General features: G+C 40.3%; 1 protein-coding gene across 4 annotated transcripts; it reads right to left on the reverse strand.

Moving 5' to 3' along the window:
* Positions 1–1,859: 1,859 nt before the first annotated feature.
* Positions 1,860–21,680, reverse strand: LOC108261144 (NACHT, LRR and PYD domains-containing protein 3). 4 transcript variants are annotated; one of them, XM_053679053.1, is made up of 11 exons: positions 21,585–21,680; positions 21,308–21,429; positions 20,733–20,852; positions 20,269–20,323; positions 19,830–20,034; positions 17,778–19,545; positions 15,860–16,036; positions 8,333–8,506; positions 3,025–3,198; positions 2,594–2,770; positions 1,860–2,478 (listed from the first exon to the last, which is right to left on the reverse strand). In XM_053679053.1, the coding sequence occupies exons 2-11, from the start codon at positions 21,358–21,360 to the stop codon at positions 2,442–2,444; spliced, it is 2,940 nt and encodes a 979-aa protein (XP_053535028.1). In that variant the 5' UTR covers positions 21,361–21,429; positions 21,585–21,680; the 3' UTR covers positions 1,860–2,441. The 4 variants fall into 4 exon arrangements, with proteins under 4 accessions (XP_053535028.1, XP_053535029.1, XP_053535030.1 ...); XM_053679054.1 differs by lacking the exon at positions 15,860–16,036 and having other exon boundaries at positions 1,867–2,478; XM_053679055.1 differs by lacking the exons at positions 21,308–21,429; positions 21,585–21,680 and having other exon boundaries at positions 1,871–2,478; positions 20,269–20,646; positions 20,733–20,841.
* Between the last annotated feature and the right edge of the window lie 2,090 nt (positions 21,681–23,770).

Consider the following 23,770-nt stretch of genomic DNA (forward strand, 5'->3'; position numbering starts at 1 on the left):
TATATATATATATATATATATATATATATATATATATCTCACAAAAATGAGTACACCCCTCACATTTTTATAAATATTTGATAATATCTTTTCATGTGATAACACTGAAGAAATGACACTTTCCTACAATGTAAAGTAGTGAGTGTACAGCTTGTGTAACAGTATAAATTTCCTGTCCCCTCAAAATAACTCAAGACACAGTCATTAATGTCTAAACTGTTGGCAACAAAAGTGGGTACACCCCTAAGTGAAAATGTCCAAATTGGGCCCAATTAGCCATTTTCCCCTCCCCGGTGTCATGTGACTTGTTAGTGTTACAAGGTCTCAGGTGTGAATAGGGAGCAGGTGTGTTAAATTTGGTGTCATCGCTCTCACACTCCCTCATACTGGTCACTGGAAGTTCAACATGGCACCTCATGGCAAAGAACTCTCTGAGGATCTGAAAAAAAGAATTGTTGCTCTACATAAAGATGGCCTAGGCTATAAGAAGATTGCCAAGACCCTGACACTGAGCTGCAGCATGGTGGCCAAGACCATACAGCGGTTTAACAGGACAGGTTCCACTCAGAACAGGCCTCGCCATGGTCGACCAAAGAAGTTGAGTGCACGTGCTCAGCGTCATATCCAGAGGTTGTCTTTGGGAAATAGACGTATGAGTGCTGCCAGCATTGCTGCAGAGGTTGAAGGGGTGGGGGGTCAGCCTGTCAGTGCTCAGACTACACGCCGCACACTGCATCAAATTGGTCTGCATGGCTGTCGTGCCAGAAGGAAGCCTCTTCAAAGGATGATGCACAAGAAAGCCCGCAAACAGTTTAACTTAAACAGTTTAAACAAGCAGACTAAGGACATGGATGACTGGAACCATGTCCTGTGGTCTGATGAGACCAAGATAAACTTATTTGGTTCAGATGGTGTCAAGCGTGTGTGGCGGCAACCAAGTGAGGAGTACAAAGACAAGTGTGTCTTGCCTACAGTCAAACATGGTAGTTGGAGTGTCATGGTCTGGGGCTGCATGAGTGCTGCCAGCACTGGGGAGCTATAGTTTATTGAGGGAACCACGTATGCCAACATGTACGGTGACATACTGAAGCAGAGCATGATCCCCTCCCTTCGGAGACTGGGCCGCAGGGCAGTATTTCAGCATGATAACGACCCCAAACACACCTCCAAGACGACCACTACCTTGCTAAAGAAGCTGAGGGTGAAGGTGATGGACTAAACCCTATTGAGCATCTGTGGGGCATTCCCAAACGGAAGGTGGAGGATCACAAGGTCTTTAACATCCACCAGCTCTGTAATGTCGTCATGGAGGAGTGGAAGAGGACTCCAGTGGCAACCTGTGAAGTTCTGGTGAACTCCATGCCCAAGAGGGTTAAGACAGTGCTGGAAAATAATGGTGGGCACACAAAATATTGACACTTTGGGCCCAAGTTGGACATTTTCACTTAGGGGTGTACTCACTTTTGTTGCCAGTGGCTTTAATGGTGTCTTTAAAGACATTAATGGTGTGTTGAGTTATTTTGAGGTCACAGCAAATTTACACTGTTATACATGCTGTACACTCACTACTTTACATAGTAGCAAAGTGTCATTTCTTCATTGTTGTCACATTAAAAGATATAATCAAATATTTACAAAAATGTGAGGGGTGCACTCACTTTTGTGAGATACTATATATATATATATATATATATATATATATATATATATATATATATATATATATAGGCATATGTATAAACATAAATGTACTTACCCGTGATTGAAAGAGAATAAGCACAAAACACAGCTAAGGTCTTCTCTCGATGATGGACAGCTCAAAAATGCCATGGAAAGCAGAAGTTGGTTTTTAAAAAAGGAAAGCAGAGCAAGGTCAAACTTAATGGTTTTGGAGATCCCCAGAAACATGTTTTTAATGGTTCTCAGAAAGTAAAGAAAGGAAAATATAAAGGGTGTTGGAAAGCACCCGGAATTCAAGATAATAGTTGAGGAAATCACACAGAAATCATACATATTGGTATTCGGGCAAAACAAGGGGCGTGTACTAAGTTTGATAAACTGTATAAAAGGGAGCCCCGTCTTTGGGGATTTTTAGATCACTTTGGGACGTCCATTGTGTGGATCTCGTGTGTTGAAGCAATAAATTGGACCCTTTCTTTTCTCACTCTGTGTTTTTCTTCATCCTCAAGCTGATGTAAGTACCTGGCATTAAATCTTAATAGTATTTGGTAATTTGGTAAAATTAGGGACAACAAGCAGATATTTGGTTACGTGTGTTGATTTCTCCTATGTATGACCTTCTGCCTGTTCTTGACTTTGTTTCTGCTCTGCCCCTTTAAGTTTAATGATTCAGGTCCCAAACTGCTGGAAATGTCGGACAGGTTCTAACTCTTCACCAAAACTGCTTTATCCTGGAGAAGAGGTTTGAGGTGAGACTCCTGTCATACGCCAGTCCTGGTGAGTTTATTACCCTTAATGCTGTAAGACAGAGAACATCATCAGTGTAAACACACACGCACACGCACACACACACACACACTATTCAGTATGATACAGTAGATTAGAGAAAAGAGACACTAAGTCAGTAACTCACTGTAGTGTCTCCAGTTTACAGTATGGGTCCTTCAGTAGATCAGAGAGCAGCTTGACTCCTGATTCTCCTGGATTATTCCACTCCAGATACAGTTCTCTCAGGTGTGATGAGGAGTTTGACCTCAGAGCTGAAGCCAGAGCAGCACAACCTTCATCTGTAATACTGCAGTAACGCATCCTGTAAGAAAGAAAACATGAAATCATCAACTACACAAAATCTTTATATACAGAACATCTACTCTCCATCTCACACACAACAGTAACAATATATCACATCATTACAATTACCACAGATGGAAACTGGATATGTGTGTGTGTGTGTGTGTGTGTGTGTGTGTGTGTGTGTGTGTGTGTGTGTGTGTGTGTGTGTGTGTGTGTGTGTGTGTGTGTGTGTGTGTGTGTGTGTGTGTGTGTGTGTGTGTGTGTGTGTACTTCAGTTTCTCCAGTGTACAGTGTGGATTCTCCAGTCCAGCAGAGAGCAGCTTCACTCCTGAATCCTGCAGATTATTGTTACTCAGGTTCAGTTCTCTCAGTCTGGAGGAGTTTGAGCTGAGAACTGAGGACAGAACTCTACAGCTTTCCTCTGTCAGTTTACACATACACAGCCTGGAAGAGAAATGAGGAAGCATTAGATTTATTTATCTGATTGTGGAACAAGGAGTTTCCATCAGGTGGGAAATAAAGTGTTTACCTGAACAGAAGGTTCTAATGTCAGGATAAAAATACAAAATGAACAGCCTGTGTATAAACAATAAACTAGTATTGTGATGTTATTAAAGTAAATGTGTGTGTAATGTACACTGATCTACAAGCTGTAGAAATACATGTACTTTGTTCTGATGTGAGAAGTGATGTAGATATTTCAGCATTAACACCAAGCTGAGATTCACAGAGACACTAAAACAGTTGGTGTTCATTGTTCTCTGGATCTTAATCTAATAACTTTCTATCTCTCGCGCTCTCTCTCTCTCTCTCTCTCTCTCTCTCTCTCTCTCTCTCTCTCTCTCTCTCTCACACACACACACACACACACATACACACACACACAGAAAAACAAAGCTCAATAGCAGAAACAATGTTAATCCACACCATATACAATACACACTTTAATGTTTTACTCATATAAAACACTGGGCTTCATTTATCACACTGGATACAAATGAATTTATTCATAACGTGTGTGTAGGAGCATTTACACAGGAACTCTTTAATGTGTAAAGTTAATTAACAACTAATAAAACTTTAGTTTATAATATAAACTATAATATAAACTGAGACTTATCATCATCATCATCATCATCATAGCACAGAGACAGCGTTAGTTAAAGTAGTAAATGACCTTCTACTGACCTCCGATCAGGGTTGTGTTTCGCTGCTTGTGTTACTCGACCTTAGTGCAGCTTTTGATACTATAGATCACACTATTCTCCTTGATAGATTAGAAAATGTTGTTGGTATTAAGGGAACAGCCCTCTCCTGGCTCAGGTCTTATCTGACCGTTCGTTATCAGTTCGTAGATGTAAATGGTGATTTCTCCATGCGTACTGAGGTTACTTTTGGAGTTCCACAGGGTTCTGTTTTAGGCCCACTGCTCTTTACTTTATATATGCTACCCCTAGGTCAAATTATTCGTAAACATAGAATTAGCTTCCACTGTTATGCTGATGATACACAGCTGTATGTTTCATCAAAGCCAGAGGACAGACAGCAGCTTAGTAAAGTTAAGGATTGTGTAAAGGACATTAGACTTTGGATGTTAACTAACTTCCTTTTACTAAATTCTGATAAAACAGAAATACTTTTATTAGGCCCATGTGTAGCTAGAAGTAATCTTTCTGATCACATGGTTACTATGGATGGTCTTTCTGTTTCATCATGTAAAGCAGTTAAAGACCTTGGAGTGATTATTGACTCCAGCCTATCATTTGATGCTCATGTAGATAATATTACTAGGATAGCCTTCTTTCATCTCAGAAATATTTCTAAGATAAGAAACATATTGTCACTACATGATGCGGAAATACTAGTTCATGCATTCGTCACCCCTAGATTAGATTACTGTAATGCCTTATTGTGTGGATGTTCCAGTAGGAATATAAATAAGCTCCAGTTAGTCCAGAATGCAGCTGCTAGAGTCCTAACTAGAACTTGAAGATACGACCACATCACCCCGATCTTATCCACACTGCATTGGCTCCCAGTAAAATCTCGCATTAACTATAAAATACTTTTATTAACCTATAAAGCACTAAACAGTCTCGTGCCACAATATCTAAGCGACCTTTTGGTTTTATATGATCCGCCACGCCTACTTACAGTAAGGGAAAAAAGTATTTGATCCCCTGCTGATTTTGTACGTTTGCCCACTGATAAAGAAATGATCATTCTATAATTTTAATGGTAGATTTATTTGAACAGTGAGAGACAGAATACCAACAAGAAAATCCAGAAAAACGCATGTCAAAAATGTTATAAATTGATTTGCATTTTAATGAGGGAAATAAGTATTTGACCCCTCTGCAAAACATGACTTAGTACTTGGTGGCAAAACCCTTGCTGGCAATCACAGAGGTCAGACGTTTCTTGTAGTTGGCCACCAGGTTTGCACACATCTCAGGAGGGATTTTGTCCCACTCCTCTTTGCAGATCTTCTCCAAGTCATTAAGGTTTCGAGGCTGACGTTTGGCAACTCGAACCTTCAGTTCCCTCCACAGATTTTCTATGGGATTAAGGTCTGGAGACTGGCTAGGCCACTCCAGGACCTTAATGTGCTTCTTCTTGAGCCACTCCTTTGTTGCCTTGGCCGCGTGTTTTGGGTCATCGTCATGCTGGAATATCCATCCACGACTCATTTTCAATGCCCTGTCTGAGGGAAGGAGGTTTTCACCCAAGATTTGATGGTACATGGCCCCGTCCATCGTCCCTTTGATGCGGTGAAGTTGTCCTGTCCCCTTAGCAGAAAAACACCCCCAAAGCATAATGTTTCCACCTCCATGTTTGATGGTGGGGATGGTGTTCTTGGGGTCATAGGCAGCATTCCTCCTCCTCCAAACACGGCGAGTTGAGTTGATGCCAAAGAGCTCCATATTGGTCTCATCTGACCACAACACTTTCACCCAGTTGTCCTCTGAATCATTCAGATGTTCATTGGCAAACTTCAGACGGGCATGTATATGTGCTTTCTTGAGCAGGGGGACCTTGCGGGCGCTGCAGGATTTCAGTCCTTCACGGCGTAGTGTGTTACCAATTGTTTTCTTGGTGACTATGGTCCCAGCTGCCTTGAGATCATTGACAAGATCCTCCCGTGTAGTTCTGGGCTGATTCCTCACTGTTCTAATGATCATTGCAACTCCACGAGGTGAGATCTTGCATGGAGCCCCAGGCCGAGGGAGATTGACAGTTCTTTTGTGTTTCTTCCATTTGCAAATAATCGCACCAACTGTTGTCCCCTTCTCACCAAGCTGCTTGGCAATGGTCTTGTAGCCCATTCCAGACTTGTGTAGGTCTACAGTCTTGTCCCTGACATCCTTGGAGAGCTCTTTGGTCTTGGCCATGGTGGAGAGTTTGGAATCTGATTGATTGATTGCTTCTGTGGACAGGTGTCTTTTATACAGGTAACAAGCTGAGATTAGGAGCACTCCCTTTAAGAGTGTGCTCCTAATCTCAGCTTGTTACCTGTATAAAAGACACCTGGGAGCCAGAAATCTTTCTGATTGAGAGGGGGTCAAATACTTATTTCTCTCATTAAAATGCAAATCAATTTATAACATTTTTGACGTGCGTTTTTCTGGATTTTCTTGTTGTTATTCTGTCTCTCACTGTTCAAATAAATCTACCATTAAAATTATAGACTGATCATTTCTTTGTCAGTGGGCAAACGTACAAAATCAGCAGGGGATCAAATACTTTTTTCCCCTCACTGTAGATCAAAAGATGCAGGCTATCTGACGGTATCTCGAATAGTGAAGGCTACAGCAGGGGGAAGAGCTTTCTCTTATAGAGCCCCACAGTTATGGAACAGTCTTCCTATTAGTGTTCGGGACTCAGACACAATCTCAGTGTTTAAGTCTAGGCTTAAAACGTATTTGTTTACTCAAGCCGACCCTGACTAGATTCTGTTCTACTACTTTGCAGTCATAATAATCTTTTTTCTCCCTCTCTCCTTTCGCCGAGCCCCACACGAATTTATGGAGATACTAGAGATACAGATCCTTTCTGCCTCTGGATGGAGCTCAAATCTTCTCTAGTTCCAGACTGCTGGGACTACGGCTGCTACTAAGGCCATACAGACTTCATATAAATCCATAATGAACTTTTTCACACTATCTGTTGTTACCCAGATGAGGATGGGTTCCCTTCTGAGTCGGGTTCCTCTCAAGGTTTCTTCCTCTTTAAACATCTTAGGGAGTTTTTCCTTGCCACCGTCGCCACTCAGTGGCTTGCTCAGTTGGGACAAATTCACACCTTTAATATCTGTATACCATGTTGATATTTCTGTAAAGCTGCTTTGAGACAATGTCTATTGTAAAAAGCGCTATACAAATAAAATTGAATTGAATTGAATTATTACTGTTGCCCAGATCAATATGGCGGCGACGTTGACCTAGGATCCAGCGGCCAATGTGGAGTCTATGTATATCTATGAACACAACAGCCATGAGTCGCAGTGGATTGACATCAACTCCCCTCTTCGATTAATTGGCTAGAGGAGGAGCTGTAGTGGACCAATGGTGTCGCTAAAGCCCACCCTGATTTACATGAAACTCGAACTACAACATTTGGAAAAGCAATTGGAGAATGTGTAAACAAGCGAAGGGAAAACCAGCATAAGCATTCAGAAAAAGAAAACATGAGCAGAAAATGTCAGAGAGCACAAAAACACTGTAATATAAGCAAGGAAACATGATTTTGTGTGCGTTTCAGAAGACTTTGAATTCATGTTTCAGTTTTGTGTGATATAATTTTACATGTGTTTTTAAATGTTTGATTCACGCTTATTATTTTTCGATCCATGACCACAAAACTTTTGACAGAAAATGAATCCCATACTTTTGGACTCAGACTTGGACTCGTGCCCCAAAAATACCTTAAATCATTTCACACCAGACTGCTTTGTGAACGTGGGTCAATACAAAGCAGGATTTACTAAAAACTTGATTCTGAAGAACGGATCAGTACCAACTGTTTGTGATCCAGCTTCATATCCAGAAGACGTAAGTATCGCACTTTATATTTGGTGAATGTTTGTAAATTGCCTTTCCGAATGAGGTGGTTAGCAGATTCCACGGCTAATGTACTACCCGAAACAGAAGCTGTTCTCTTCCGGGGCACAGCAACTCATTTGCATTTAAAGAGACACACACAGGAAAACAGCGTGTTTTTGCTTCCACCCAAAAAGGGGCATTTTCAGAAGGGTATAATAAATGATCTGTGGGGTATTTTGGGCTGAAACTTCACAGACACATTCTGGGGACACCTGAGACTTATATTACATCTTCTAAAAAGGATTAAAATAGGTCTTCTTTAATATTAAATTTATCTTTTTTTTTTTTTATATATATATCTTTTCCATTGTGAAGCATTTTGAGCTGGATTTTATGCATGAAATGTGCTATATAAATAAAGTTACTATTATTATTATTATTATTATTATTATTATTACTATATTTATTTATTTATTTGTTTGTTTATTGAGTGTGTATGCGTGTGTATGCGTGTGTGTGTGTGTGTGTGTGTGTACCTCAGTATCTCCAGTGTACAGTGTGGATTCTCCAGTCCAGCAGAGAGCAGCTTCACTCCTGAATCATGCAGGTTATTGTCACTCAGGTCCAATTCTCTCAGTCTGGAGGAGTTTGAGCTGAGAACTGAGGACAGAACTCTACAGCTTTCCTCTGTCAGATTACACTCACACAGCCTGGAAGAAAAACAATGAAATATCAGAACACTGATCTCAAACACACACACAGTCATAATACACTTACTCTTTACCATGTAACAGAAATGTGAGTATTTTTCTCTCACACACACAAATAAGAGGACAGGACACCATATCAGCACTATTATTATTATTATTATTATTATTATTATTATTATTATTATTATTATTATTATTATTATTATTATTCAGTTACAATGATCCTTAAAGAAATGAAAACAGAAGGGTTTTTTTTGTTTGTTTGAACAAAGGCTTTATTATAATTGAAACTTGAAACCATTTTTAATGAAAGCATGTGTTAAAAAGTCTCCCATTTAAAGATAAATAAAATGAACAGAGGAGAAAAGGGAAATTCCAGGTGATCATCAAAAGCAGCCAGAGCCAGCTGTTTCAGGAAAACTTTTCATTGCACAACCAGAGTTCAGAAAGATGCTACACCAAATTACACCACAAGATGGTGGTGGTGCATCGCAAAAGGGACCACAGAGACAAACAAAACTCCCCGAAGGATTCCAAGACTTGAATTGTGGAGTCTAAATAGAGGAGCAATTTAGCATGCCATGTGCATGCATGTTAATTAATTATTGATGCATAGGATGATATACATAAGTGAAGTTTTCATGTGTTTGTTTGTTTAAAATTTGGAGAGAAGGAAAAGAAGATATTTTGAGTTATTGATTGTGAGACATTGTAAAGGGTTATGTTTAAATCGTCACGACAATCCTAATAATAAATGTTCAAACTAAAGTGTTAGTCTAAGTCTAAATAAAGGGGAGATGTCATGTATCCGGGTTGTGGGTGGCGCTAGAAAAGTGTATGCCCGGAATTGGCAGATGTGAAGTAAAGAGTTAGAGTTCATGACCGGTCTGTCAAGTGTCTGATCTAATTCTGCATCTTTAGCTCGTAGAAGCAAAGACACAACACGGACTAAGTTTTATCAGTGTGACACAGAAGTCACACACGCTTTTCCGTGAACATGCACGTAATGCATCAGATCAATGTTTGGAGTGTTTTGCTCCGCTTAGAGAGACCGAACTAGCTACATTAATCTCTTCAGCCAATTCATCAACTTGCATACTAGATCCCGTACCTACATGTTTGTTTAAACAGATTGGTCCAGGAGTAATTGAACCACTTCTAAATATAATCAATTCTTCCCTAAGCACTGGCTATGTACCTAAATCACTTAAATTAGCAGTTATTAAACCCTTGATTAAAAAACCTGATCTTGACCCGTCTCAATTGTCCAACTATAGACCAATATCAAATCTCCCCTTCATCTCTAAGATTTTAGAAAAGGTTGTAGCAAAGCAGTTATGCTCGTACTTAGATAGGAATAACATTCATGAAATGTATCAGTCAGGATTTAGACCTCATCATAGCACAGAGACAGCGTTAGTTAAAGTAGTAAATGACCTTCTACTGACTTACGATCAGGGTTGTGTCTCGCTGCTTGTGTTACTCGACCTTACTGCAGCTTTTGATACTATAGATCACACTATTCTACTTGATAGATTAAAAAATGTTGTTGGTATTAAGGAAACAGTCCTCTCCTGGCTCAGGTCTTATCTGACCGATCGTTATCAGTTCGTAGATGTAAATGGTGATTTCTCCATGCGTACTGAGGTTACTTTTGGAGTTCCACAGGGTTCTGTTTTAGGCCCACTGCTCTTTACTTTATATATGCTACCCCTAGGTCAAATTATTCGTAAACATGGAATTAATGTCTATTGTAAAAAGACTTTGGAAATTAATGGAATTAATGTCTATTGTACAAATAAAATTGAATTGAATTGAATTGAATGCTCCTGCTAGGAGAGAGTTTGTGCTCTTTAACATGTGGCTGGTTAATTACAAGCTAAACGATGAATGAATGACTATGACCGTTATTTTTCATTTATTGTAGTGTTTATCAGTTCACATACATTACACTATTCTAAACCTACATTAGTTTCACCTTTGGAGTAGTCCTGTTGGAGTCTTTGCTCTCTAACACATAATTAGCTGATTAAAAGCGAAAATATGAATGCCCATGACTTTGTTGTTGTTGTTTTTTATGTAGACCTATTTCATGACTGTATTTTTGTGTAATGTTTTCGAATGTCAGAAAACAAAGTGTACAGCTGCACCTTTTAAGTTTCATGAAAACACATTGAATGTGATTATTCTAAAGTTTTATTTTAACACAGAATTAGTAACATCTAACAAATACTGCTTTTTCTGTCTTACAGGTCATCATGCACAAAAAGTTGTGTTTTTCCCAGGAAGAGTTAAGGTTGTGTTCTCTAAAAGACCACTGGTATATCTCCTTCAGGAGCCAACCGAGGAGGCCAGACTGATCAAAAATAACCCGTCTCTGCAGGACAAGTCGGCACCGATGAAGGATAAGCTTCAGACAAAAACGCTCTGACTGTGGTCTGTCAGAGAGGAGGGGATGTCTCAGACAAGAGAGAAGTTTTTGGTGAATACATCTTGCAGTTTGGCAAATACAAGAAAATGACATGGGGTACACCATTTACATGATAAAGAACCTTCAGCAGGAAGAGACTACAGGAGTCTTTATGCTCACATGTTTCCTCAGAACTGTTTCAAGCCCAGGGCATGACTGGAGTGTCACGCTGGAACTTTCAGCATCTGGTGGACCTGAAACAGCCAGGTGTTCTGCTTCCAGGAGTGTTTGATCCATGTCTGATTGCCGATCTCAATAGTATCTCAGAGAGGGTGACAGGAATGCCAAAGTGTCCTGCCCTTCAGGTGTCCAACAAAGATTCGGGTGGAGGTTTGGGCTGGAGTATGTTGAACCTGGACATCACCCTGTTCTGCTGGACTGGGAAAAGCACAAGACCAAGAGCACTCAGCCTTTAAATCCATCTGAACAAAGCAGCCCACCCAATGCCCAGTCTGGAGACTCTCCTGCTGTTCTTGATGTGACTGTACATCCTCAGCTAAAGTCAGGTAAGCATTTTAAAGAAGAAAAAAACTTGACACTGTTATCATATATTTATTATCTGTAGAGTAACACTCTTCATGCTCTTTTGTTGTTCTAGTAGAATCCACTGGCACTCTGCCTGTGCCCTTGCTGTCTTCATCTCATGGTGCCCATGTGGAGCTATACCACCTCTGCCCGTGCTGGCCTTGTCCTAGAGCACCTGCACTAGACCTGTGGAGACTGGTTGGAGGGTGTTTGTGCTGGACCACAAATGGTGGACATCCCAATGAAGGAGGCCATTGACAACTTGCTAAAGAATCATTGTGGGAAGAAGGACATGCGAAAGATTGTGGATCAGGAGCATGCAGCAATGGTCGAGAAAAAATAAGAGCGATGGCTCCTGTTGTGGATAAAAATGACATGAAATAAACATGAGCAAGACCTAGTATGAGTAATATGTAATTTTATTGATAATTCACAGGACTGGTGGGTGCGTAATCTTGAGGAGAGCAGTAGGGGGAAGAAAATGGGGTGTGTCCTGGGGACATGGGATAGTCAGCAAAGGTGAAATAAGGAGACCACTGGGAGTAGGGTGGACTGAACGGTGAGAAGAGGGAAGAATGGTCAGAGCCCAGATCAGAGAAGGTGACACCATCCTCAGACTGAAAGCTGGAGGGAGGGTCAGGCGGAGGGTCTGTCTGTGTAGAGGCGTCAATACACACATTCACGGCATGGATTCTGTATCTGAGAGGGGGGGAACGAAGAGAAGGAAAAATGACGACGGGCACCTAGACACAAAGAAGCGGTATTAGGTGGATATTGACGAATTGGATTCACACTTTAAGATCTTTTAAGAGTAACACACTATGGTTTATTAGTCAAAAAGCAGTATAAGAGCTGAGGAGTGCAAACACACACACACACACACACACACACACACACTCGTACAGTCAAGGTCAGGCATATAGACATAACACACACACACTCTCTCTCTCTCTGTCTCTCTCTCACACACATAACATTAATAATAAATAATAAAAAGGAGTATTAAGATATTATAAGGGTAATATCTTATAATAATAAAATATATACTCTTTATAAAATACTCTTTATAAAAAATAAAGAGTAGTAGGATAGTAGAAGGGTAATATAATGATATTATGACGTAGGAAGTACAGTAAACCAAGCAGTATAACTATATATAAAATAGAGATATAGAGCAAATATGAAAATAAAATATAAACCAGAAATACAGAAAAATGTAACTTACTCATAATTCAGATGGTGAAGATTCTTGTCTCGCAAGGAAGGACTTGAGAAAACCATGAGGAGCCATTTATAAGGGTAGCTGAGTCAAGCTGATCCCGTGAGATAAGAGGGAGACCAAGGTCTCTCTAAATTGTTTTGTCTCTCTCCACTTTCGAACCTAATGGTAAATTGGAAAGGCCTTTTTCAAAACATAATGGTAATGTAGATGAGCTCTTTTTTAACCCTATTGGTATTGATATAGTCTTTCTGAAATATGTTGGTTATCTACTGTGTAAATACAGTATAAATACTTGAGCTTGAGCTCCAGGTGTCAGATCACTTCTGAGAATTCTCATCGGTGTGGATCTCATGTGATGGAATGGAACCAACCCTTGCTTCTTCTCACTCACAGCTGGTGTCTTTTTTTCTATCTCCAACTGGGTTCGGAGATAGATGTGAGTATTTGCTTCTATGTTGAATTTTAAGTGTTTTGGGGTAATAGGCTAAATTTGAGCCAGCACTCCTCTGTCCACTTTTTAAAATCAGGTTCTTCTACTGTTCCACAAAGGTTTTTAAAGCTTACAGTGGTGAAGGACTAACAAACCCCAGAATATCATTTCAAGACTTTATGGAAGGAGAGTTCTTTCAGAGAGAACTTGAAACCACAAAGAAACGATTGAAGGAGAAAGGACAGCAGAAACGTAAAAGGCCAGAATCTCCACACATTGGTTGCTTGTGTATATTTTGTAAAAGTGAACTGAAGCAGGGCCCAAATAGTAAGTCTGCTTTTTATGAGCTGAAAAAGACTGAGATGGGTGGCAGAAAAAAAGAAAATGAATAGAAGTGTTCCACTGTAAATATCTTGCACTTCTGCTGAATATTTAACTAATGTAGATATATTTTCACTTTATTTTACTGCATAAGTTTAAGTTTGTATTAATATGTAAATAAGGACACACTTACAGTATCCACATTAAAATTTTATTTGTCTCACACACACGTATGTATATATGTGTTTCTTCACTATTATTGATTTTGGTTTACAGTGCCTGTTTAAAGTGCTTAAAATGCAAATAATCTAAACAACATTTTTATTTCAATTGTTGACATTTTGTAAATGTAAGAAGTATAAATAATATAAAACTGCTGCAAAAGTGTTTTGTTCTATGTTACACATTTGATAAATATTTTTCAACAATTAATCATTTAATAACAATACTCTGGCCATCAAACACAGAAACCATTTTAAAGCAAATTATAATACTAATGCGTTGTAATTATTTCAGAACTGTGTTACATGTATGTCTTTGTGCTTATAATGCATAAAGTTGTGTGAAACAATTTTTCACACAAGTGGGAGTGGGATTCGAACCCTGTCGAGACGAGCATTAAAATAAAACGTGAAAAAATATGATTAGCTGCAACATCATTTCAGCACCTGGGAAAGACATAGAAAACCTTTTCATGTGATTGTCTGGCACTGAATGCCAGCTATCCACTACTGACCTCCACGAGACCAGCAGGGATGCTTACAAGAACAGCCGCCAGCAGTCCTACATCAACTCCCACTCCCAATTTAAGAACCTGGGAAGTGTCCAAACTGTTCATAAATACCTCTTCAATTTTTATCAACAAAATCTCACTGCAAACTGTAACTTGGTCATGCAACACTCATTTAAATGCGCCCGAGTGTGTACATACTAATCAGTATATGTGTGATGTTACGTTATTCAATGTATTTCTGTGTGCTCTATGTGCCATTTGTGTGTCTATGTCGGTGGTGGGATGGGTTTCTTTTGTCTCCTCCCCCTTCTATAGGCCCCGCCTACTGCATGCGTATGTTCTGGCTTGCTACTGGATGATCACGTCTTGTCCACGCCTGCTCCGGCCTGGTGCGACAGGATTGGTTGCCTGCACATTTCCCGAAGTGTACTTAAGCCTCGTCAGTCTCCATCCCAGGGAAGATCATTGCATTGTGTTGTGTGTAGAGAGAAGTGCTTTTCACCTGTGTATGACCTTATGCCTATTTTGACTTTGTTTATGATCTGCCCCGTTACGATTCATGTGATGTGATACCCTTGTATATATATGTACATATTACTTTTGTTAATTAACACTAATAGTCACGTCTGTAAATAGTGCACGGTTAAGAGTGGTTTGTAGGAAGTCGGCACCATTTGTGTTGATTCTTCTTTTCACCTGTTTTTGGGTTAGCTAGGGAGTGAGGGAAGACGGTGTATTTTTGTTTTCTTTTCTTGTAGTGTAGTTATTTTTCTTTGGTAAGTTAGAGGGTATTTTTGTTTATTATTTTGGCCTGGCCGGCTTCTGAAGATTAAAACCACTATGTATATAAAAGGTGCTCTGTTTGGAGAATAAAAGCAAAACAAACGCAATCTTGGTCTCACCAAACCTTTTCTTTTTTTTCTTTTTGTATGTTGCGGCCCAACCTAGACTGGGTTCGTAACAGTGTAGTATGACTACAATCCCTGACATGCTACATCCGCCATGTGGCATTGTCATGTGACCTTCGATGTCATCACAAACACAAAGATCTCAAAGGGACCACCAGTTTAAAACAAAGTGCCCATCAGGAAAGTGAACTGAATTAGTGACATAATGTTGGTGGGGTGAACAGGCTGAGGTAAATTCATTACAATTAGCTTGGCGGCTAAGGCATGATGGAGATCACAAAAAAGGTTTCAAATGCTGTGACGACTGTTTTCTTGTTTAAACCTTTGACAAGTTAACAATTTATTCGGGTATTGTTAAACAAGTCCTGTTTAACCGAGGTTTAATATTTAAAAAGAGCCGAGGCATTCACCAGAGGAAGAAAACAGCCCGCTAGCGTAGGCTAACCTGCCTGCACCACATCCTCTTCACGTTCCCTGGAAACACACACTCCTCGATTAACACACTCGCAAGCACTGCAAGAAAAGGACGTAACAACATTTCTGGTCAGGTAAACATGCTCATTCAGTCTCTAAACCTCGCCCCTATATATACGTTTACTCTTTTCCCCTTAACATAGCTGGGAGAACATGACAGAGGAAGTGAAAGTGAACAAAAGGGGAGGTACAGAAAACATCTGTACTGCCTCCTGTGTGTTTGTGTGTGTGTGTGTGTGTGTGTGTGTGTGTGTGTGTGTGTGTGTGTACCACAATTTCTCCAGTGTACAGTGTGCATTATCCAGTCCAGCAGAGAGCAGCGTCACTCCTGAATCCTGCAGGTTATTATTGTGTCTCAGGTCCAGTTCTCTCAGTCTGGAGGAGTTTGAGCTGAGAACTGAGGACAGAACTCTACAGCTTTCCTCTGTCAGATCACACTCACGCAGCCTGGAAGAGAAATTATGAAATATCAGAACACTGATCTCAAACACACAAACAGCCATAATACACTTACTCGTTACCATGTAACAGAAATGTGAGTGTGTTTCTCTCACACACAGAAATCAGAGGACAGGACACCACATCAGCACTATTATTATTATTATTAATTGAGGAAGAGTGTGTGTGTGTGTGTGTGTGTGTGTTTGCGTGTATGTGCGGGTGCGCGCGTGTGTGTGAGTGTGTGTGTGTGTGTGTGGAGTAAGTTTACGAATCTGACAGACAGCAGAGGAGTAAAGGAGATGTGAATGCGTAGGTGAATTTACACAGTATGATAACCGTAAATTTTCATACCGCGGTCATCACCGGTATACGGCTGCAACCCTACAGATCCAATCTAAAGAGAAAGTCTGATCCAAACCAAGCAATGTAGGTGTGAAAGTGTCCTTATTCTCTCTTGTAGAATATATTGATGAAGTCTAATCAATATGTGTAACTAACATTTAGAATTAGAATACTTAGAAGCATAATCTAATAATCAATATTAGTTAACAAACATAATCTATGTGTATAATCAATATTAAGAAGCATAAGGAGCACAGAAGAGTTTTTAATCAAGTTCTATTGTAAGTGTGCAGTGAGCTAGAAGACGTCTATGTGTTACTGAACATCAGGTGTTTTTCTGCATCTCTGTATGTCCTGTGTAAACGGAGTTAGAAGAACTGTGTGTTTTGTCTAAAGCAGCTTTACTCTGGCAATAAATGAGCAATTAGACATTCACCAGAACTGTGTTTCCAATCAAAGCTCTTTAAGCTTCAATACCAGTGTCACAATAACAGATCAGACTTCCAGGATGAAGTGTACCAGGCTGGGACTAAAGCCAGAAGGTCATTAAGGTATAAGGGGGAAATCTGGGACAGGGTAAAAATCCTGTCCTGATGAAACCTTTCCGAAAATTCAATGCAAGGCTCATGCGCTGCAAAAAATGACCTTGTCCCAATAAAACCTTTAAGAAAATCCAACTGACAATGCATGCACCACAAATGAAAGGTATCATATAGATATGAATAATTCATTAAGGCGATGGAGATTGGTTTGTTTTTAGAAAGAAGAGGTTAATGCCCTTTGGCATCTACAAACCCTCTGTCTTTGAAGTTTTTAACTTAGGATGGAAAGATTGTTTTCCACGACACTCTCACGTGTGTTCCTCAGTGCAGATTGGGTGGTGTGATACGCTGATACATATCATAGGACCAGAAAATAGAATAATCAATCATGTCTATTGATAGATATTTTCCTATATCCTCTATATCACCAGTGTCACATGTTGTATTCATATTGTTCCCATGGTGACAGTGTTCTGTTTTTCTTCTTCTCGGTTGTGAAGTTCTGTTCAATGTCACTTTCAAATGAAAGGAGAAAAGAAAAAGTGCCTTTGACTGGTGTTTAATTCACAAAATGATGAAAAAGCAGTGATGAATACATGCAGTTATTCTGTAGAGATCATTTCTTCATCAGTTTTAGAGAAAAGGTAATAAATGGTGATATAAGGTTTGGTCCATATGGCCCCGCCCTCAGTGCAGACGTAACGTGTTGGTGTAAAAAGTGAAACTCTTCTGTAACAGTACCAGAGGTTTGTTTAAAGATGATTAGAGTAATTATTAACCAGCATTAATCCAAACAGTGCAGTTCAGTGTTACATTAAAATAATAAACCATGCAGTAATACATTTATAAATAAAAATACTCACACAGCTTTTCTGGAGGCTTTGACCACTGGCAGCAGCTTCAGAAGACATTCCTCTGATCGGTCATATTTCCTCAAATCAAACTCTTCCAGCTCCTGATCTGAGTTCAGTAACACAAACACCAGAGCTGACCACTGAGCAGGAGAGAGTCTGGTTCCACTGAGACACCTGTATCCTTCTCTGTTCAGGTAAGTTTGTACTTCCTGCACTAGAGAATGATCATCCAGTTCATTCAGACAGTGGAACAGATTGATGGAGTTCTCTGGAGATGGATTCTCCCTGATCTTCTCCTTGATGTACTCGACTGTTTCCTGTTTGCTGTGAGAACTGCTTCCTGTCTGTGGTATTAAGCCTCGTAAGAGTGTCTGATTGGACTCCAGTGAGAGACCCAGAAGGAAGCGGAGGAACAGGTCCAGGTGTCCGTTCTCACTCTGTAAGGCCTTGTTCACTGCACTCCTGAGGAGATCAGACATGTCTGACTTGGTGAAAAGATCAGACAGATCAGTGGATTGTTGTTCTGTTACATTTCTGCTGATGAAGGAGAGAAACGTGTATAAAGCAGCCAGAAACTCCTGAACACTCAGATGTACAAAGCTGAACACCTTCCCCAGGTGAAGCCCAAACTCCTCTCTGAAGATTTGGGTACACACTCCTGAGTACACCGACACTTCTCTGACATCAATGCCACACTCTCTCAGGTCTTCCTCATAGAAGATCAGGTTTCCTTTCTCCAGCTGTTGGAAAGCCAGTTTTCCCAGTGCCAGGATACTCTCTCTGGTCTGCTGAGGATCAGGGTCACATTTCTGATGGTACTTTTGGTCCTTGTGTTTGATCTGAAAGATCAGGAAGTGTGTGAACATTTGAGTCAGAGTCTTGGGGATCTCTCCACTCTCTGCTTCACCCAACATTCTCTCTAGAACAGTGGCTGAGATCCAGCAGAAGACTGGGATGTGGCACATGATGTAGAGGCTTCTTGAAGACTTCATGTGTGAGATGATTTTATTGGCCAGGCTCTGATCACTGATCCTCTTCCTGAAGTACTCCTCTTTCTGAGGATCACTGAACCCTCGTACCTCTGTTACCTGGTCTACACACTCAGGAGGGATCTGATTGGCTGCTCCTGGTCGAGAGGTGATCCAGAGGAGAGCAGAGGGAAACAGATTCCCCTTGATGAGGTTCGTCAGCAGCACATCCACTGAGGCTGACTCTGTCACATCACACAATCTCTCATTCTTCTGGAAATTTAGAGGAAGTCGACACTCATCCAGACCATCAAAGATCAACACCACTTTGTAGGAGTCACAGTCTATTACTTCTAGTTTTCTTATTTCAGGGAAAAAGTGAAGAAGATCCATCAGACTGAGATGTTTCTGCTTCATCAGATTCAGCTCTCTAAAGGGAAGTGGAAACATGAAGGTGACGTCCTGATTTGCTTTTCCTTCAGCCCAGTCCAGAATGAACTTCTGCACAGAGACTGTTTTTCCAATTCCAGCAACTCCTTTAGTCAGCACTCTTCTGATGGACTCGTCTTTAAAGAGATCATTACATTTGATGGGTGTCTCCTGTGCTGCTGGTCTCCTGGACGCTGTCTCAATCTGTCTCACCTCATGTTCATTATTGACGTCTCCACTCCAACCCTCTGTGATGTAGAGATCTGTGTAGATCTCATTCAGAAGTGCTGAGCTTCCATGCTGTGAGATTCCTTCATTAATTCTTTTAAACTTCTCTCTCAGGCTGGATTTCAGCTTTTTTTGATACACAGAGGCGAGTTCTAATAAACAAAGTAATAAGATGTTTTAATGTAAAATCACTGAACACAGGATTAAATGTCAAATTCAAATGCTGCTGTTCATTCCTGATTCATGTAGTAAATGTTCCTGAAGGAACAGGACCATTGTACAGAGTCGCCACAAGCTGGACCACGAACAGAACAGAAAAGCAGCAGATGCACATGATACTAAACTCGAACTTCAAACTAAAAGTGTTCCTATCTAAAACTATTTCCTCTCTCTAAAGTGAACCTGATGGAATAAAGCCATGACTCAGAGCTCTTACTGTTGTGCAGTGTGTTAGCGAGATCTGTGTGGTTCATGTTCTTCAGGACGTGCAGTGTGATCTTCAGCGCTCCGTCTCCGACACTGTGCAGATCCTCCTCATCCTCCACCTCCCTCTCAGTGCATGCTGGGTAATCTGGACTCAGGAGCTTCCTAAACCTCTTCAGCTCATTCTTTATCAGAGTGATGACTTTGTGTTCCAGCTCCTGGTTAGAAACACACAGGAACACATCTAAATATTATAATGTTACACACTGAGAGATGCTTTTATTTTATAAAAAGAATAAAAGTCTCTTTCTATTCCCGCAGTTACAGCTGAAATTCTGCCTGATTACCCATAATGCTGCTGCACATCAATAAATCTGTAAATTGTCGTTATCTTAAATAAAAAACCTGCAACCTGCTCACACACAAGTTACACACATTAAAAAGACACACACCTTGAATATGGAGTCCAACTGATTTCTGCTGAGGTTTGATTTCTTCTGTTGTGGTCTGTGAAGAAATAAAACACATGATGTGATATAGACTATATGTATTCATAGCTGCACAACACACACTAATACATACAGAGACAGATATTTAACACGATCCTCTTAACACAATACACTGATTTCAGGATTTCTCACTGACACTAACATGTTTATGAATAAAATAGTGATCTAGTCATTAATGTCCAGGTGTAAATGTTGTTGTGTAGCACCACAGACCCTCCAGCTCAGGGACTGCAGGCTGAACTGAACTCTTAAAGCAGTTTTCCTCACTGCCAGTCCGAGAGCTGCAGCACTGCACAGTTTAGTGTTTTACTGCTTCAACACCTGATAAAGATCATGAAGGGCTTCAGAATGAGACCAGTGAGTTTGATCAGGTGGAACACTGCTGTAAAACACCTCACTGTACTGACCTCACATCAGACAGAGAACTGGCTCCGTCTCTGAAGTTAACTGGATGATGCATTGACCAGTCACTCTTCATGGACACACAGCTGGGTTCTGGTGAGTCTGATCTCTTTCTCTTCATCATTCTAGAATTAAACAGAAATATCAGCAATAATTAATACTCTGCTGTCTCACTGTTACACAATGTGTTCATCATTAAACACCGATAATTCCATCTTTTTAATTCAGCTCCAGACTGCACACTTATTCAAACAGGAGACACGCCTCATACCTCAGGAAGTACACTGATGTCAGGAGTCCCAGTCACAGATAACTGACTCAGCTGGGTCTTAAAGCCTGCAGAGTTCACTGACTCAAAGCTACGCTGCTCTTCTCCTCCACATTACACAGTCCTTTTTACTCTTCTCTCAGTGAATGATTCCTCTAAACTGTTCTTAGATCAGATCAGTGATATATTCACTGCTATTAAACACCTTAAACCAAAGTCTAGTTCCTCTGTAAACTAGTGAGTGTTTAGAGATACAGATCTGTTCCATGAGACGGTGTGTGTTTATTGCTGGTGAATGGAAAAGTAACTCACCTCTCTTCTCTCTTTAAGTCCTGTTCTCCAGACACACTCATGTTGGAGGTCATGTCTCCTTCTCCAGATTACAGCAGGACACACGTTTACTTCACTCCAACATCGGTGTGTTAAATCAAACCCTGTATCAGCACAGAGTTCACTTACAGGAAATAGTCAATCAAGTCATTAAACAACCTGTGTACATTCAAACTTCAGTACAAACCCACAAAACTCTTCTGCATCTAGTGCACATTCAGTGTGTTTATATATTATAGCTTTAGATGTAGACACTCACTGTGTTTTTACTCCTGAAATGCTGTATTTTCTCCTCCACACAAAATGGAGACTCTGACTTTCACTTTCACTTCCTAACCCTTTATTCTGCAGAGGGGGAGGGGCAGTGAGGTAGGGTAATAAACACACACACACACACACACACACACAGATATGGTTTGTTTTCAGACAGCTTTATGATTCATCGAGCAAAGGCCTGTAAATACTGAAAGTAAAAGCCTGAAAACGCTGCAAATACGGATTAAAAGTCTGGTAAAATCTACATCACACACATTATCATTTCATTACCTTCATTTATTATCTCGTGACTTCATTCAGCTGTGCACGAACAACTGTCAGAGCTCTATACAAATATATAAACTAAAATAAAATAACAGGAGCTAGAAACACTCAGCAGATCATTAGATAAAGAAGCAGAACTCATACACTGAGTAAGTTTACTGAAATATCTGCAGAAATTTATTTTTTCTGGTTTTCCCTTAATGAGAGCGAGTATCCTGATATTAGTGAGGATTGGTGTGTAAGTAGTTTTTGTGTGAATAATGAATGTTACTCAGAATAAAAGTGATGATGGAGAGTAAGTTAAACACATTGGTCAGACGGGTAACTAACCCAGTGTTTCCCAATCGAGGTTCTGTCTGATGAGAGCAGGGGTGCGTGTAAAAATCCTTCAAACATTTTCTAAAATGATCAAATGTGTAGAAAACATTTAATATAGATGAGAAATATCTGATGTCTGAAATAATAACACAGACACAGAAATAATAAGACAGATACACACACACACACACACACACACACACACACACACAACAACAACAATAATAATAATAATAATAATAATAATAATAATAATAATAATAATAAACTAGACCAGTACATTTCCTGAAGAAAATGTGTGCTGCTTGACATGGCAAAATTCAGATCAGGCGCCAATACTTTCGATAGCCGAAAGCGTAGCGTGCCAATACTTTTGACAGCCAGAAGAGTGGGGTGCCAATAATTTTGACAGCTGACGGCGTAGGGTGCCAATTCTTTTGAGAGCTGGACGCCAATTCTTTTGAGAGCTGGAGTCACAGGGTGCCAATACTTCTGAGAGCTGGCCGTGTAGGGCGGAAATACTATGGAGAGCCAGCCATGCGGGGTGCCAGTACTTTTGAGAGTCGGCCAGATTGGGCGCCAATACTTTTGAGAGCCGGGCGTGTATGGAGGCAATTCTTTTAGAGCTGGTGGTGTAGAGTGCCAATTCTTTCGCAACTCAATGCAAGTCTATGGGAAATTTTCCGACTTTGCGCTTCCGTACCGGGAATGCCGACATTCCAATAACTTCCGTAATACACAGCACACCTCTGCTCAATAAGACGATCGATTTGACACCTCAACCGTCGATCTCTGACAAACGGTGTGGGACTAGTTTCGCACCGAAAAAAAAAGTGGAAGAAGAGGAATAATTATAATTATAATAAGTTTGCCAAATAACAATAGTAGTGCTTTTCAAGCACCATTAATTATAATAATAACTAGATCGGTACATTTCCTGAAGAAAATGTGGATGGTGCTCGCCATGGCAAAACATGAATGGGGCGAAAATACTTTCGAGAGCCGGACAGATATGGCACCAGCACTGTTAGAGCCGGCCGTGTAGTGCGCCATTATTCAATTCAATTTTATTTGTATAGTGCTTTTTACAATAGACATTGTCTCAAAGCAGCTTTACAGAAATATCAACACGGTGTACAGATATTAAAGGTGTGAATTTATCCCAACTGAGCAAGCCAGTGAGTGGCGACGGTGGCAAGGAAAAACTCCCTAAGATGTTTTAAGAGGAAGAAACCTTGAGAGGAACCCGACTCAGAAGGGAACCCGTCCTCATCTGGGTAACATCAGATAGTGTGAAAAAGTTCATTATGGATTTATATGAAGTCTGTATGGCGTTAAGAGCAGCCGTAGTCCCAGCAGTCTGGAATTAAAGAAGATTTGAGCTCCATCCAGAGGCAGAAAGGATCTGGATCTCTAGTATCCCCATAAATTCGTGTGGGGCTCGGTGAAAGGAGCGAGGGAGAAAAAAGATTATTATGACTGCGAAGTAGTAGAACAGAATCTAGTCAGGGTAGGCTTGAGTAAACAAATACGTTTTAAGCTTAGACTTAAACACTGAGACTGTGTCTGAGTCCCGAACACTAATAG

This window comes from Ictalurus punctatus, unplaced genomic scaffold (genome assembly GCF_001660625.3).
Source record: "Ictalurus punctatus breed USDA103 unplaced genomic scaffold, Coco_2.0 Super-Scaffold_100060, whole genome shotgun sequence".
Lineage (NCBI taxonomy): Eukaryota > Metazoa > Chordata > Actinopteri > Siluriformes > Ictaluridae > Ictalurus > Ictalurus punctatus.

Bases quoted from the DNA above. Each gene is read 5' to 3' on its own strand.
- LOC108261144 (XM_053679053.1), bottom strand. From the start codon at position 21,360: ATGACCTCCAACATGAGTGTGTCTGGAGAACAGGACTTAAAGAGAGAA. The intron at 2,771-3,024 runs GTACACACACAC...TCTTTCTTACAG, and splicing joins TGTACACTGGAGAAACTGAA to GATGCGTTACTGCAGTATTA. The intron at 2,479-2,593 runs GTGAGTTACTGA...TCTGTCTTACAG, and splicing joins TGTAAACTGGAGACACTACA to CATTAAGGGTAATAAACTCA.